The sequence below is a fragment of the Argentina silus genome (genome assembly GCF_951799395.1).
Source record: "Argentina silus genome assembly, chromosome: 10".
Lineage (NCBI taxonomy): Eukaryota > Metazoa > Chordata > Actinopteri > Argentiniformes > Argentinidae > Argentina > Argentina silus.
In genome coordinates this window covers 10,371,496-10,387,640 of record NC_139664.1, presented here as the reverse complement: position 1 = coordinate 10,387,640, position 16,145 = coordinate 10,371,496, and the positions used below count along the sequence as shown (strand labels likewise).

The 16,145-nt window shown below is 45.7% G+C and overlaps 2 protein-coding genes across 3 annotated transcripts; both read right to left on the bottom strand.

The window, feature by feature from the left end:
- Positions 1 to 4,188: 4,188 nt before the first annotated feature.
- Positions 4,189 to 11,073, bottom strand: tbrg4 (transforming growth factor beta regulator 4). The gene is made up of 11 exons (XM_083679762.1): positions 11,012 to 11,073; positions 9,730 to 10,224; positions 9,267 to 9,587; positions 8,763 to 8,937; positions 7,783 to 7,940; positions 7,430 to 7,540; positions 6,896 to 7,040; positions 6,382 to 6,633; positions 6,136 to 6,247; positions 5,733 to 5,847; positions 4,189 to 4,776 (listed from the first exon to the last, which is right to left on the bottom strand). The coding sequence occupies exons 2-11, from the start codon at positions 10,141 to 10,143 to the stop codon at positions 4,675 to 4,677; spliced, it is 1,905 nt and encodes a 634-aa protein (XP_083535888.1). The 5' UTR covers positions 10,144 to 10,224; positions 11,012 to 11,073; the 3' UTR covers positions 4,189 to 4,674.
- Positions 11,074 to 12,443: 1,370 nt separating this feature from the next.
- LOC310810488 (H-2 class II histocompatibility antigen, E-S beta chain-like) lies at positions 12,444 to 15,304 on the bottom strand. Of its 2 annotated transcripts, XM_083678264.1 has the most exons (6): positions 15,199 to 15,304; positions 14,567 to 14,842; positions 14,088 to 14,369; positions 13,322 to 13,435; positions 12,986 to 13,015; positions 12,444 to 12,738 (listed from the first exon to the last, which is right to left on the bottom strand). In XM_083678264.1, exons 1-5 carry the CDS (start codon positions 15,260 to 15,262, stop codon positions 12,987 to 12,989), a joined length of 765 nt encoding a protein of 254 aa, XP_083534390.1. In that variant the 5' UTR covers positions 15,263 to 15,304; the 3' UTR covers positions 12,444 to 12,738; position 12,986. The 2 variants fall into 2 exon arrangements, with proteins under 2 accessions (XP_083534390.1, XP_083534391.1); XM_083678265.1 differs by lacking the exon at positions 15,199 to 15,304 and having other exon boundaries at positions 12,986 to 13,012; positions 14,567 to 14,695.
- Positions 15,305 to 16,145: the final 841 nt, after the last annotated feature.

Sequence of the window (16,145 nt, the reverse complement as noted above, 5' to 3'; positions counted from 1 at the left end):
CCTGCTCGGCGTGTGTGGAGCAGGCCGCAGCTAGATGGAGCTGCGTCACAGAGGCCTGTAAACCCCCCCTGTGGGAGATTCTATTTCAGCCACTGTTCCAGGAGAGTCCTAGGCTTGGAGAGGAGCCCCAGGGGCCTACGGCTCCACATTTCTCACTGTCTGCCTCTCTTTTTCACCCTCTCCCTCCATCCCTCTCTCTTGCCATCCCTCTCACTTTTTTTCTTTCCCTCCCTCCCTCTGTGTTCAAATGTTGATTTGTTGTTTGATTATGAAGCAGTCCAACAACCCAGAAGAGAACACAACAGACAATTTCTCTGTATCCCTTATCCATCCCCCCCATCTGTGTTTTATCGCAATATGGGTATTGTCATACCAGACTCAGGCCTGGACTCAGTACTAGTACTAACTCCAGGTCTGGCGCGGGATGGTAGGATGGTAGAGTAATGCCAGTAGGATCAGTAGAGTAATACGGAGGCCAGACATCTTACTCCAAATAGCTGTCAGGATTATTTCAGAGCATTACTGCCAAACCCGCACACAGATACGTGCAGTCTGAGGCATACATCTCTATCCCTTAATGAACTAACACAGAGATGCCATAGAGATAGGTCCTCTGGTATAAGCTGCCTATACAACACCATAACCAAAATACCTCCACTGTAAACCTGTTTGCAATATCCTACTTTGACTAGACCATACAATGTCCCTGTCTCTTTCCTCCTACCTATCTCTCTTTCCCTCTCTCCCCTGGGGCATAGTCTGTAAAACCCAGTTCTACTGGACTAACAAACACAACACCCCAGTCTCCCTCTTCACCCTCCCCCCCTCCCTCCCTCCCTCTCTCCCCTAGAACCCTGTCTGTCACATCACCTCTCTACTGTACCAAAACACTCCTGTCTCAGCCACCTCTTTCCTCCCTTTCTCCCGTGCTTTCCACGCCTTTGTCCTAATTTTTACAGCTTCAGTGATGAAACATAACAATATCATAACAACAACAACAACAACAACAACAACAACATACCTTATCGTTCAGGATCAATTCTAAATCCTTACAATAGGGAATACATTCTGACAGCCTGAGCGGTGCTTCCAAACACACAGTACCACGTGACCGTCATTGTGCTCCATCAGTTCTAACAATGATGATGATGATGATGATGATGATCCTAACACAGCAGTGTCTGTATCAGCTCCTTCCTGCAGTGGGATGCCCTGCTGCCAGTGGGGATGCTGTGTCATGGCTCTGCCGAGACTGGGGGAAGGGAGAGGAAAGGAAGGGAAGGGAAGGGAGGAGCCGCTCCACTCCTGCCCTGAGAACACACACCACCGCTGGGCTGAGAGATGGGGTTGGGGAGGGGTAGGTGGGGGGCTGGTATGGGGCTGGAGGGTTTGTGGGTATGGGGCTGGGTTCAAGGATATTTGTGGGGTTACTTGGGGTAAGGGCTGGGGGTGGGGGAGGTGAAGGCTATGGGGCTGGGGCTTTGGAGGCTATGCTGTTGGGAATGGGGTCGGACACAAGCATACAGTTGAACGCTTTCACATGACAGACAGACAGACACACAGACACACAGACAGACACAGACACACGGACAGACAGACACATACGTGATCCATCTCTACCTAACCTGTCTGTCTGCTCCTCACATGGCAGTTTTAAGCAGGCATCTACTGTATATACGTCAGTAACAACTCTACCAGCTTCATGTCTTCTCCTCTCTCTACTGCTACTGTACATCTCACAGCTATCGCTACTGTCCGCTATCTCACCCCGCTATCATTCTACTCTCTCCCTCTCCTCCCCCATTTCACCCCTCTCTCCTCTTCCACCTTCCCACTCCTGTCCTCCCCACCCACTCCTCGTCTCTCCACTGCCCAGTGGTCCTACCTGGTCCAGGCAGGCCTGTGTCCTGGGTTCCCCGGTCTGGGTGTCTCGCTGTGGGGACAGATCTGTGAGTGCTCTCCCCGGGCATGGTTCTCTCTGGTTCTCTCTAGCTCTGACGCAACAATAAACCACACGGCCGGAACAGCCAAGGTGAACAGAGAGAGAGAGAGAGAGAGAGAGAGAGAGAGAGAGAGACAGACCGGAAGGGCTGTGTAGAGAGAGAGCAACGTAGAGAGAGAGAGAAAGAGGGAAAGGACGCTGAATGCTCAGCGACCCAGAATTCAGATCTTCTCCTGCAGCACGTGTCTATGTGTGTGTGTGAAGGAGAGAGGGAGAGAGAGGGAGTGAGAGGGAGTGTGTGTGCGTGTGTCTCTCTCTGTGGTGCAGCAGAGCAGAGCTGCGATGATGCTGTGGTTGCGTGCGCATGTGTGTGTGTGTGTGTTCTTGCGATGCAGTCGGTGTGTATGTGTGTGTGTGTGTGTGTGTGTGTGTGTGGAATCTGAGAGGGAGCTGCAGTATTCTCTCTCATTACCCGGCTGCTCGGCACTGCCTCCCTCTACCCCTCCCATCTCTCTCCCTCCCTCCTTCGCTCCCCCTCCCTCTCTCCCGGGCTATGACTGGATCCTCAGCGATGATGTCAGCAGATTTCTGCTGCTGCCTCAGTGCTGCCCTCGTTGTTTGAAGAAGGGAACAATAATGCAGAGAGAGGGAAATGAATAGTGAAAGGAGAGAGAAGGACAAAAGGAGAGAGGCAGAGAGACTGAAAGGGCAAACACCATGATGCAGAGCCTCTCCCCTCCCCCGCTGTATTTGTCTCAAGGGGTCTGTGGGCACCTTGACACCCCCCCCCCCTCCTCCTGGAGCTAGAGCATCTGTCTCTGTAAACTACCTACACTCCTGCTATCACATCACTCTCTCCTTGACTGCTGTTTTCTCTCTCACAATGGACAGGGAGAGATAGAGAGAGAGGCAGACAGTGTGAGAAAGAATGATAGGTAATGAGAGAGAGAGACAGAGAGAGAGAGAGAGAGAGAGAGAGACGAGGGATCATCACTGGTAGTTTAGTTTCCATAGTAACCCCAAGCTTCCCATGGTGGGGGTTGCCAGGGGGTTTCTACCTCTCCTCTGCCAGCTCAGCAGAAACCCCCGTTGGCTCATAATGCTGCCTGCTTTCCTTTCTGACTACACGACACCTCAAAATACCCAGCCAACATGGCCGCCTGTTAACATGAGACTCCAATAGAGAGAATGGCCTATCTCGTCAGCTTACTCATAACTCTGCCGTCTGCTCACAGACCCGGGTTAGCAGCGAATTATCCTCATCAGTCAGGAGCTAGTCTCTATGAATACACAGGTCCAGGGTCAATACTGGGGCAGCTGGCTGGGTAAACTGAGGAGGAGACCAACATCATGAATCAATGAATTAATGGGAGTTAGAGGCCGTTTCAGGAACACTTAAGCCAGACGTGGGCAGGGTGCGGGAGATAGGCTCCACCCGGCCTGGAGAACCACTATGGCCAGACAACAGCACCTGTTTAGTTGGAGCTTGTAATCAGGTTTTTATATTATTGATATTTTTTTACCAGTGTTACCAGAAATGGTGAGCTTCTACTTCTCTCCTCCTTCCTTCTGAAGAGAGACATAATTAGCCAGTTGAGCTAAAGACCTGTTCCTAAGCCCAGCAGCTACTGGCTCTTTGATAATGTTAACAGTGCTACCACAGCTTCTTACGAACTAAACATTGTAGTGTTACACACATAAATGAATTATTACATCACCATCAATAAGAGGCTAAAAGAGGAAGCAAGCTAGTGATACATGGTTAGCATATCACTATCAGAGAGAGATAGAGACAGTGTGTTAGAAAATAAGTCATGTTTATTAGTTTCGTGTGTGTGTGTGTGTGTGTGTGTCTCATTGGGTGGTGGGGCAGCATCAGTATCCCAGTGAGGGACACACACACACACCACATTCCATGATGTCAGTCATAAATTCCCTTCATATGAGTTATAAGCAGTATCCTGCATGCATCCTCTGACTGAATATCACACAAACATCATAATGCTTTATGCAACCTCATCCAACCTCTCCCTAACCACACACACCCCAAACACACACACACACACACACACACACACACACACACACACACACACACACACACACACACACACACACACACACACACAGGTAATACTGTTCTGCAAGCTCCCTCTGATCTTAACTCATTCACTCAACATTTTCATCAAAGCATTCCTCTCAGACATGAAACTGGCCATTTCCATTGTTTCTCATGGACGTGTACGACTGGGTAAAATGATTTATTCAATCACAAGACGACTCAACAAAGCTCACGGTGATAGTTAAGTTATTCCAATCTATTCACATTTGACAAAAAGCTCAACATTCATGGCCTTGATTCTATAACACCATCAAAGGTCTGACGGTCACTTAAGGACAAATCTCCTTAGCAACAGAGGTCTTTATTCCCCTCTTTGGAGCTGAAGGGCTGCTTCTCTTTCTCTTTCCGTCTCTCTCTTTAGCTCCAGAACTCTCAAGTGCCATCTCCATGGTAACAGGGAAAGCCCCACACGTCGTCAAGGGAACCGGAGTGAAAACAAGAGAGAGAGAGCTCAGGACACAGTCCGAGAGAGTTTTAGCACAGAGCCACTTGTTTTAGAGAGTGTGTGTGTGTGTGTGTGTGTGTGTGTGTGTGTGTGTATGCCATTCGGCTTGGTTGGATTTGCTTCAGTTCAGCTGAGTCTGGTTCAGTGCTGCTGTGTGATATCAGTTCACTTGGCCATGTCTTCAGCCACGGCTTTCCCCATCTTATCCTTAAGATATGCCACTTTCTGCCAGTCAGACTTCAGTTCCAGCCACTCATAGTACGGAACCTGGGGAAGGACAAAAGGAAGTGGTTTAGGAGTTTATGAGACAACGGCAGAGGAGGAGAGAAGTAGGGAGAGAGGCTTGTTGTTTTGTTTCTGTTTTAAATGAGAGGGTACTGCGCCTAGGGGGCAGTGTTCCACAATCCTGCCTACTGTCACTTTAATGCTCATTCACACAGGGATCATCTCTCTATAATCATACCCTTGGTATATGGGGTGTATATATATGAAAACATCATTGCCCCTCTGTTGAATACAAGTGCAAGGCAAATCGAAGTTTTCATAGAACTCTGGTTCAGAATGAACCCAACCAGTTACTGAGGCATTGGCAGGTATAATAGATATGGTGGAAACTTCCTCAAGCCCAGACTTACACCAATCCTACGCTTTTAAATCCATATGTCAGAGTACACAAGTGCACATTTCAGGAAAAGGGCAGAGAATTGGGATGCAGCATCCGTCTCAGGTTGAAATCAGTGGCCTAGTTTACCCAGCGTGCATCACTGCAGAGGGCTCGCAGTAACGCGATTGGTTAAGGAGATTGGCCTAGATGAGGCAGAGTTGCTGCTGCTATTCTAGCTGGCCCCGACTGACTGACATGCCTATTAATACCGCTGAGCCTGCAGGGGCATCAGCCTTGCGCTGTGTCAAACAGCATTATATACTATAGCTTTAGCATTGTGGCTAACCATTCCAGCAAAACACAGCCTTAGATACATGAGAGTAAGACATTACAGTAACATCATAGCTAGCCTGACTTGCCATCTTATCCAAAGAGAGCCAGTCTTGATGGAAGATTATGATTAGTTAAACCAGATGTGTTGTTGCTTGGTTAGAACAAAAGCCTGCACACTCCTTGGCCCGTTCAAATAACAATGGCCACCCCTCAAGTGTCTCTCAGTGTCTGTCTTACCTCCTCTCCCTTCTTTCCCGTCCCCTCCCTTACTCCCATCCCTCCATACCTCTACAGTGATGAAGCCAGCCAGTTGTAGATGACGTCTCATCATGCTGAATCGTCCCAGTAGATCTTTACTCTTCGAGCCAAAGTTAGGGAACTCCCAGGGCAGGAACGCTAGTCTGAATGCACACAGAGATATAATGAGAGAAGACACAAAGACACACACAGTAGAGATATTGGTGTAAACACAGAGAGACTGTGAAAACAACCACTTGCATAACTACACCCAACCACCTGAGCAAGAGAGACAGAGAAAGAAACACACACACACACACACACACACACACACACACACACACACACACACACACACACACACACACACACACACACACTTCATGGAACGGGTATGTGTGGCTGAGGTAGGGCAGCATCAATGAGAGGTACACACACACTCTTTTCCTCACCGTCGTGCCCCTTCAGGTAAGGGCTGGGCACCGCCTCCCCCAGGCAGGTGAGGGGCCGTCAGGGTCTCAAGGTCAACAGGCTTATTCTCAGAGTCCACCACCAGCTCACCATCTGATTGGATAAAACGTCAGGACACAATTTGGCTTACAGATATACTTTCTAACAAAAGACCTATTGGACACTTCACACAGCACATCCTGTACCAGTCCCATGTCTGTGTGTGTATTGATTCCTTGTCCTCTCACCTATGGGCCAGCCGTATACAGTGTTGACCCCAGTGCGTAACGCCTCTGTTCTTCCCCCCACTAGACTGTCTAGCGCCTCTCTCAGCCCGGTCTGCAAGGGGGAGAGAGGGGGGTCGCGGCCCAGCACGGAGGGGGGAGTTAGAAGGGAGGGCGGGGTCACCGTCTCTGTAGACCCTTGGTGCTCTAACTGAAGTGTAGCTGTGATGTGGAGGAGCTTCAGACGATTGTTCTTCACTTGAGATGCACTACCTTCTACACAGAGAGAGACAGAGAGAGAGAGAGAGAGAGAGAGAGAAAGACGTCAACAGCACAGAAACACATACAAAACATAGGCTATACCGTCATTCTGATTCTGTACCACTGGGAAAGCTGAACTACCACTCCAACCATAAACACATACATCCATATCAGTGCATCATTCTTGTGCTGCCCTCTGCTGGAGGGACTGATACAATGGATCCTACCTATGTATGTGTATACGTGTGTACGTGTGTGTGTGTGTGTGTGTGTTTACCTGTGAGTTTGGCGATGTGTGTGTGGTGTGTGAGGGCTGTGAGGTACTGAGGCTTGGCCTGTTGTAACACACACAGAGCCCACACCACGTCTGTCTGTAGAAACGGCTCCAGGTCAGACAGACAACCCTCCAAGCCAGAGTGGACCTGCACACAAACGGAAAGAAATGATGCATTGATGTGGTTGATGGGTTGCATGCACAAACATAGTGAGCTTAACATTCCCAAATAAGCTACTGCCTGGTTTGTTTACATCCATAAGCACTGCGCCAGGGCGTACATCATCACCTGTGTTTACTAACGTGCATCTTAGCTTAGATGCGTCTCAGTAGCTGGTGATTTTATATTTTCTGCCTATTTAGACAAAAAAAATAAAGACCACTAATAAATTGTTGTTGAGTACTAGTGACAATCGGTGAAATGTTCCTTTAAAAGGCTGAAACAATGATATGAACTGTATGACATGAGCAACCCAGACACAAAAAACAGCATCAAAACATACAAATGTTGCCAAAGATAAACCATCACTTGGTTACCTCTCTGTAGAACTCCTCCCCTTTGCTGGGTTGAAAGTTGAGTCTGGCCAATGTCATGAGCATGTTACAGAGCTGGAAAGTACTATACTTCTGACTGTTTTCCGTGTAGTGCTGCAGAGAGAGAGAGAGAGAGAGAGAGAAGAGAGAGTGTAAGTGCATCCAACAGGTATCTGAAACAAGGTCATTATCCCAAGTCCAAATTAGCCAACTGAGCTGAACACAGTTTCACCAACTGTATTGCACTTTACAACATCTGTGTATGTAAATGGAATAGAATGTCTGAAGCTCGTGTGTGTGTGTGTGTGTGTGTGTGTGTGTGTGTGTGTGTGTGTGTGTGTGTGTGTGCTGCTGACCTCAGTGAACGCCTCAAACAGAGGGAGGTGGACCCACTTGAGGAAGCCCAGTGATTTGGCACAGCGTGTGACATCAGTGGAGCTGAGCTCTGGTGTTCTGGGTAAGAGTTCGGCAGCCAGCCGCTGGAACACCTGGGAGTGGTGGAAATTCAACTTCCCTGAAAGAGAGAGAGAGAGAGAGAGAGAGAGACCAAGAGAGTGTTAGTGCATCCAACATGTTATGACCTCAGAGAGGCACAATTCAACTCATATACAGTGCCTTCAGACCCCTTCACTTTTTCCACATTTTGTTGTGTTATAGGCACAATTTAAAATGGATTAAATTAAAAGAATTTGCCATCAATCCACACACAATACCCCAGAATGACAAAGCAAAGTTTTTTTAAATGTCAGTTAAATGTACATAAGTATTCAGACCCTTTGCTATGACACTCTTAAAATGAGCTAAAATGCAAAAATGTCATCAATAAATCACTCATGGAATTGGGTCCATCTTAATGCAAGGATAATAGTTCATGTAATTTTGGAATTAATATCTTTGTTTTTATAGGGTTTCTGATTTGCATAGGAATCAATTACAAACAGTGTGGATCAGGTTGCCATTACAAACTGAGCAAATGGAGAGGAACAGCTTCAACAAACTTCTCAGATCTAAAAACAAAGATATTAATTCCAAAATTACATTAACTATTATCCTTGCATTAAGATGGACTCAATTCAACTTATTGAGTGATTTGTTGATGCCATTTTTGCATAGCAAAGGGTCTGAATACTTATATACATGAGGTATTTCTGTATTTAAATTTTAATAAATACACTAAAATTTCAATAAACATGTTTTCGCTTTGTCATTTTGGGGTATTGTGTATGGATTATTTTAATTTAATCCATTTTAAATTGAGTCTATAACACAACAAAATGTGGAAAAAGTGAAGGGGTCTGAATACTTTCCGAAGGCACTGTGCGTGTGCGTGTGTTACCATAACTGTAGGCCAGGTCCAGCAGCAGTGGTGTGGTGAGGTCTGAGGAGGGCTTCTGGAGGAGGTGGTAGGACAGAGCTCTGAGTAGAGGCACTGACCTGCGGCTCTGAGAGGCCATAGACACACACATCCTACGGATGTCCTCCGCTCCAAACTGCTCTGCCAGCTCCAACGCCTGAGAAGAGGACAAAAATACAATTTGTTTCTAATTGATGTTTCGCTTGACTGAGCAACAGTCTTGTAAATGCCATGTGTTTCAAAGGGCTTGCTGGGGTTAGGTGTATGATTAATGTTGTGTCCTCCTTGTCCTCAAGTTAGTCCATGAGCGTGGGACTGAGGTGTATGGAATGCTATGGTCACTGGTATAGGTGTTCTTAATACAGGTGTATGTTACCATGTCCTCTTGTCTATCCATTAGTACAGGAATGAGGTGTCTTGCTTCAACCATGAGGGTAGAGACAGAGGCATTGTGCTGGGTTATGTGTGCTGTTAACGTTTTTTTACCTTGTCCTCCAGTCTGTCCATGAGCGTAGCTGACAGGTGCCCTGCTTTGGCCATCAATGTGCTGACTGTTCTAGGATCAGCAATCTCAGTCCAGCGGAGCTCCAGCTGTTTCAGTACAGCACTCACTAGCGCCACCTCCTTCTGTCGTTTAGACCCTGCACCCCAGTCTGCCAGGAACGCCAGCTGCTTGTAGGAGAGTCTGCGTACTCGCCACAGTGCCTCTGTCTGGACCGAGCACATTACTGCAGCACTGGGGGAAACACCCAGAGCAGAGAGTGCCCGCAGGAGAGAGACCAGGGTACCATTCCACACTGACGCTACCTGGGGGGAATAAACACACACCAAATAAAAGTAGAGGTAAGATAGACACACATCCATACAGTTTCCACATGAGAAAACATATCTGAAACATCCCATGTCCCTCCATCACGAACCTCACTCCATCACCTCCCCACCCATGTACCTGTGCAGTGACAGTGTCCATCATGTCTTGTAGCCTGGGATCCTTCACCAACTCAGGTTGGTCAACTTTAGCCCCGCCTTTCTCACCCTGGATCAATCGGACCAGCTTAACCAGACTCATAGCAGCTTGATTAGCATTTCCTCTTTGATTTGCCCAGGCTAGCAGGATATCCTGTGGAGAAATGGCCTTCTCTACCAGCTCGTCCAGCTGGGTGCGTTTGGGTAGCAGGACCGCCTCTTTGAACACAGTCCTACGCTCACACAGCGACCTCCCCAAAGGCTGCAGCCAGGCCTGAGCCCAGAGTGGCTCTGCAGGCCCAGCCAGAGGGGCAGGCAGGCGGGCTGCCGTGGCTGTGGCCTGGGGGGAGGCCCTGGGGAGGAGGCGGGCACATCGGCCCAGCAGACGGCTGGTCATGGAGGAACAGAGAGGGTAGCCAGATACCAAAGAGACGCCCCACTCACAATGCAGCTACTGGAGTCACCATCACTCCAACAACTGCGAAAGAGAAAGAAAGATCAAATAGAGTCCTGAGTCCAGACTCCAGAGCATCTTTCTTATTCCAAAGTGAAATCCTGATGGAGAGAGAGAAAGAGAGAGGGGTGTGTGATGGCTGAGAGAGAGAGAGAGAGAGAGAGAGAGAGAGAGAGAGAGAGAAACAGAGAGAGAGAGAAACAGAGAGAGAGAGAGAGAGAGAGAGAACGCAAGAGGACCGTAACAACACAACTTTCGACTTTGTGTATCATGAGCTCATTTCCAACTAGGAGCATATGTAAATGAATCGAGGCTGAAACTACACTCTCTACCTGCATCTCAGTAACATAGTAAAGGCATTTAGCCTTTGACAGCTACCACATAGTCCTATTATTCTCTGTTGTCAACTAAATCTGGTATATGGCTAGCTAGCTATCAGTCCCTTCTTGGTTGTGTAATACTGTACAGCTTTAGTCAACAGTGTCTTACACACCTGCAATGACATGCATGACACTTATAGCTATCTTTACACAAAGACTAATACTAAAGCGGTACCAACAATCATCATGAGGAGATCAGTGGATGGACGTAGCCAGAGTATCGATATTTCTGGTTGATCTACTTGACTGAGCTACCACACCGGCTAATTCTGACCTTGCCAAGCAGGAAGGGGCCGTATTAATATAAAACTACACAGATTAGATGTTATTTTATATACATTATACATGTGTCGGTAGTAGACAAAGAAGACAAAGACAAAAAATGCACAGATGCACGTAGCGGTTTAGATCTTAATATGTTTTGGTCTTACCTTGCTGGTTAAAAGATAATGTGGACAGCGCCATTCACATGGAGCTGACAGCTACAGTCGCAGGAAAATAACGTAGTACAAATCGTATCACGTGATGTTCGGACAACGCTGTGGTTGGTCCGCCAACCCTCACAGAGGTAGGAGGTGCTAAAAACCTCAAAAATCGGCTTGCGACCTTTCAGTCATTTGACACTATTTCGTATGCATATATTTTGATAGAAATACAATATCTATGATATTTAACAGTAACCAATGGAAGCATATGAAGACCACATAGGTTCATAGATAATCTCCGTTTTTGAATGATGAACTCATTCTTCAGTTAGACTTTTACGAAATTCAGGGGTGTAAGCGCAAGGTCGATGCAGATATGAAAGTCATGTGCCGACACTGCCGAGATACACACATGCGCTTGCAGAAATCCAACAAAATCTACACTGTACAAGCTTATGACCCGAGAGGGATATGCTACGACTCTTTTGCAGTTGTAACGGAGGTAATGACGCGTACTACCATTGTGCTGGGCTGATCACTGGTTGTCTAAATAAATGCTTGTGCTTTAGCTTAGCTAGGTTGCCCATGTCTGCCATGTGGGAGACCCGGGTTCGAAGCTCACGTCTGTCACACAAAAGTGGGAGTTGTGCGCCCATGGTATTTTTTTGTGTCCTTCAAGACATTTTTTTTTTTTTTTTAAATGTTAAAGCAATTTAGCTATTGAGGAGTACTGAACGATTCAGTAAATCAGATTAAATATTATAGATTGAAACCTCCTATCTCTGGTCAGATTCGGTACCCCCTCGCTGCGATTCGGAGGGGAACAAACCTACAAGTAAGTTGCCGCAGAAGAAAAAACTTCGGTGTAGGTTAAATGTTCATTTTGGCCTAATGCAGGAAACATAGTTTGTAAATTGTGTTATTTATTATCGTGATGGCTTTCCCATTGCACCAGTTAAGGCCCCATAGCTCAGTGGTTAGAGCACTGGTCTTGTAAACCAGGGGTCGCGAGTTCAATTCTCGCTGGGGCCTTCGCTATGGTGACATGTTTTGGACTTGTTGTCTTGGATTGTGATCAAATCTGCTCCCTAGTCAGATGTGTCTTGTATTCAGTAACAAATGTGAAAAGGTAATATTGAATCATGATTTATGACAGGGGTTTAGTCTCTGTATCAACCAATGCACAACACATGAAACAGAAGATAGTGGTTTAATCAGGTCAGTCACCATTATATTAATGTAAACTTACTACAACTTACTAACATACTGACTGCAAAATGACTCAGTATTGTTTTAAACATATATTTTAATCAATCAATGAGAACGAAAAAGAAACATTTTCCTAAAGTAAACCCATGTGAGGTTTTCACATCCCACCCTTAAGATACTTAATGTGGAGAATGTCACAAACATCCATGATATGGTTAGAGTTTCAGCCCTGGGTTAGCAAGGTTGGGGTTTTGATCCCTGGCTGAGTCATACCAAGTCATTCAAAATGGGACCTGATACCTCTCTGCTTGGTATGCAGCATTAATTCCTGTCTAGGGGTATACTTTTACATAAGGCTGCCTCATTCTACAGAAATGGGAGAAGCTTGATTTGCACTCTATTTATGAGACTTATGTGATTAAATGTAATTATCCTAAGATGATTCCCACAGGAGGCCCCAGAGGAGCTTTGGTTGGAGCTTTTGGTTGTCATTTCTGTAGGTTCTCCTCTTTACTGCAAGAGGCCTGTAAGACAAAGATTCATGTGGTTGAATAGTATGCCTTTATTGCTGTATACAATACTGCTAATGTGGTATGTTGTATGTGTATGTTATGTGTGATACCCCTATGTCTGTACGCTACTTGGAACCTGAATTTCCCCCTGGGATAAATAAAGTTTCTATCTATCTATCTATCTATCTATCTATCTATCTATCTATCTATCTTTAGATTTAAATCTGACTGAAACTAGAACCACTTGAGAAGGACCTACCTTAACTTGTTGGCACCAACACCCGTCCTGCTGAGGGACATAAAGGCACATGTATTTTAACCTATTAAAAGTTTGGCATAGAAGTTGGCCTGCGTAGACAAGGCCTACTGTATGTAGCTATGTAATGTTTGTCTTCTTAGCTCACATAAAGTTGGCAGTGGGCAAATTCACCATAAACCTTTTTAATAGAAGGGATGTGGCAGTTCGAAACAGGCAACACATGTTTGTGTGAACAATGGCCAACATTTTTTTTAAAAATATTGTTTAATAAAGTTTTGCAAGATTTACAGTGTTTTTGAGGCGATGACTAGGTTAGTGAGTCCTGTAGCGTCTCACCAGTGGATTTCTTCCTGTAGTAGATCAGACCAGCAACAACAAAGACCACCCCCAGCAGCAGCCCAGAGGCCCCAATAGCCATCTTATTCCTCTCAGATACAGGCAGGGAGGGGTCTGTAATTACACATTTGCATATACATTATACATGCAAGACTCACACACAACCTTGCAAGACACAGAGGAGAGAGAGAGAGAGAGAGACCTAAATAAAAGAGCAACAACACAGAAATACAACTGCTGAGGCTTGGCCTGTTGTAACACACACAGAGCCCACACCAGGTCTGTCTGTATTAACAGCTCCAAATCAGATAAGTAACCATTTGGGGAAATCCATAGAACTGACCTTAGATCAGTGTAGGGGCATTCTAGTGAGAGAAGCCTTGCATTGGCCTAATGCAGGAACACTGTTCCACAGGTTTGGCCAGATTGCACCAACACCTGGGTGTGGTAGAGTGTGCTCTGTGACTTGTGTGTGATATTTAAAGTGTGTTGTCTTTGTTGTCTTTCAGGTAAGGCCCCATAGCTCAGTGGTTAGAGCACTGGTCTTGTAAACCAGGGGTCGCGAGTTCAATTCTCGCTGGGGCCTTCACTGAAGGGACATATGTTTTGGACTTAACCAATCGGATCTTAGATTGCATTCAAATCTGCTACCTTAACAGATCTGCTTTGTATTCAGTATCTAATGGGTAGTAGCCTCTGTATCAACTAAGAGAGAGGACGTGTATAAACAAGGAAAGCCTTTTAAGATTCACTCATGCACTCTTACCCCAGTCATACAGTTTAGGCTCAGTAAAGCTGGCGTGCTCCACCTTACAGGTGATTCTCTCTCCAGGTGTGGATGTGTACTCCAGGTGGGAGTGCATCTGATAATACCAGTCCCCATTGGCCAGCTCCACAGTGGATGTCACATCTGAGGTCACTTCCTGTCCGTCCCTCAGCCACGTCACTCTGATTGGTTTGGGGTAGAAGTCGTAAACGCTGCACACAAGCATGGAAGGGTGTCTGGAACTGTCCGGCTTCACTGACCTCAGCTTGACGTACGGCTCAGCTGGAGAAGCAATAGCATATCACGATGGTTCGTCAACATAAGGCTAAATATTGTATACAATACATGTATTACTAATGTATTCACCATTTATTTTATCTTCTCCAGGATGTCCTCATACACTCCCCTGTCTTCTCTTGTATGTTCTCATACACTCACCTGTCAGTCTATACAGTCTTATCCTGTACCTGTACACTGACCTGTCTTATCCAGTACGTACTCATACACCACCGGGGCTTTGCTCCTGCAGTATTTCTCCATCTCAGTTCTTCTGTGGGTCACAAAACCAGGGTCTTTGTTGAAGGCGTCTGCCACCTTCTGTGCCATCTTTGTGGTGCCGGTAACCTTCTCTGAAGTGCTGTTGTATTGTCCCAGAAACTTCTTGTTAAAGTAGACCTGTTCCAGGTACTCAATATCATGGAGATCCTTTGAGCTGAACCGACACCTTATTTCGGCATGACCAAAATAGCTGTCTGCTATATCAACAGTTAGACAGAACAGAAAATAAATCAACAATTACATTTTATAGAAGTATTGTTTCTCTTACAGTAAGTGTCTGTTTCCTCTTTCATAAAATCAACTGACCTGTGCCTGACAAAGCAAGACAAGCAAACCACACTGGAATTAAGGCAAACCACACTGTGAATCCATTCAGGATGTGTCAGATTGAACACGGTAAACACAAAAATAGTGTTAACATTCTAAACTGAACCAACAGTGCCATTTTCCTTTATCTGCAATTGATTGAATTGAGGCATACATTTCTTGATCAATTCTAATCCATTCCAATGTTCCTGTCATATCTACAGCACAGTATAGAAGTATTACTCACCCACTCCGGACAGAGAGAAGAAGAGGAGCAGCAGGTGGAGGGAGGAGAGGCTCAGTACAGACATGTTTTCATCTCAAAGTTACTGTACAGTCTAGTTCCAGATGTATCTCTATAATGGAATTCTCAACGTGTCTCCTAAATAGAATCGAATGAGGAAGTGGGTTGGCCGGTCCGACCTCAGCCTAGTCCAGTGCAGGTTTGTCACAGTGTCAGTAGATTTGTTAATGTTTGTTAGGGTTAGGGTCAGGGTTAGGGTTAGGGTTAGGGTTAGGGTTAGGGTTAGATTTCCAGGAAGTGATTGGTTATTATACTATACGTATAGTACAGTATGCTTACTTGGTCTCTCTGTCCCAGTTGAATAGAATGTACTTTCTCTCTCATTCTCTCTCTCTCTCTCTCTCTCTCTCTCTCTCTCTCTCTCTCTCCATAACATCATGAATAACAAAGTCCCTTAACACTCATACCATAAAATTAATACATTTTACTGCCTTGTTAATGTTTGTTTATTGCAGTTGCACCACAGCAGCTCAGACATTCTCTCACGGTTCCAGTAAACTGAGAGACATCTTGAATCCTCATGTTAATTCAACAATACTGTGCAGTTCATCACAGATAGGTAGAGATGAACGAGATGATGCTCACACTTACCTCTCTGCTCTGTCTGAATCCATTTACTGTAGTATGGTTTGTTTATCCACTAACAGCGGATGAGTTCACCCCATAAAATGTTTAGTGGTCTTGATGTCATAAAGACTAGGGTTATACATAATAAAACCAGTCCATTACAATAGGTCCAAACAAAGTCTAAACTTTATTGAGCTTGTGGAAGCTTGGAATCTCCAATGGAATAAGTGCACACTTACAAGACCTTTCATTTTTTGAATGCGTTTTCTTTTAATCTGGTCATGAACAGGAAAACAAATATATTTCAACTGAGTCGTTTTCCA

Coding starts and splice junctions, on each gene's coding strand:
- tbrg4 (XM_083679762.1), bottom strand. CDS start 10,143: ATGACCAGCCGTCTGCTGGGCCGATGTGCCCGCCTCCTCCCCAGGGCC. Junction 7,541..7,782: donor TGTTTGAGGCGTTCACTGAG/GTCAGCAGCACA, acceptor CTCTCTCTGCAG/CACTACACGGAAAACAGTCA. Junction 5,848..6,135: donor TTACCTGAAGGGGCACGACG/GTGAGGAAAAGA, acceptor GTGTGCATTCAG/ACTAGCGTTCCTGCCCTGGG.
- LOC310810488 (XM_083678264.1), bottom strand. CDS start 15,262: ATGTCTGTACTGAGCCTCTCCTCCCTCCACCTGCTGCTCCTCTTCTTC. Junction 14,843..15,198: donor CTTCTCTCTGTCCGGAGTGG/GTGAGTAATACT, acceptor CTGTTGATATAG/CAGACAGCTATTTTGGTCAT. Junction 14,370..14,566: donor GTACGTACTGGATAAGACAG/GTCAGTGTACAG, acceptor TTGCTTCTCCAG/CTGAGCCGTACGTCAAGCTG.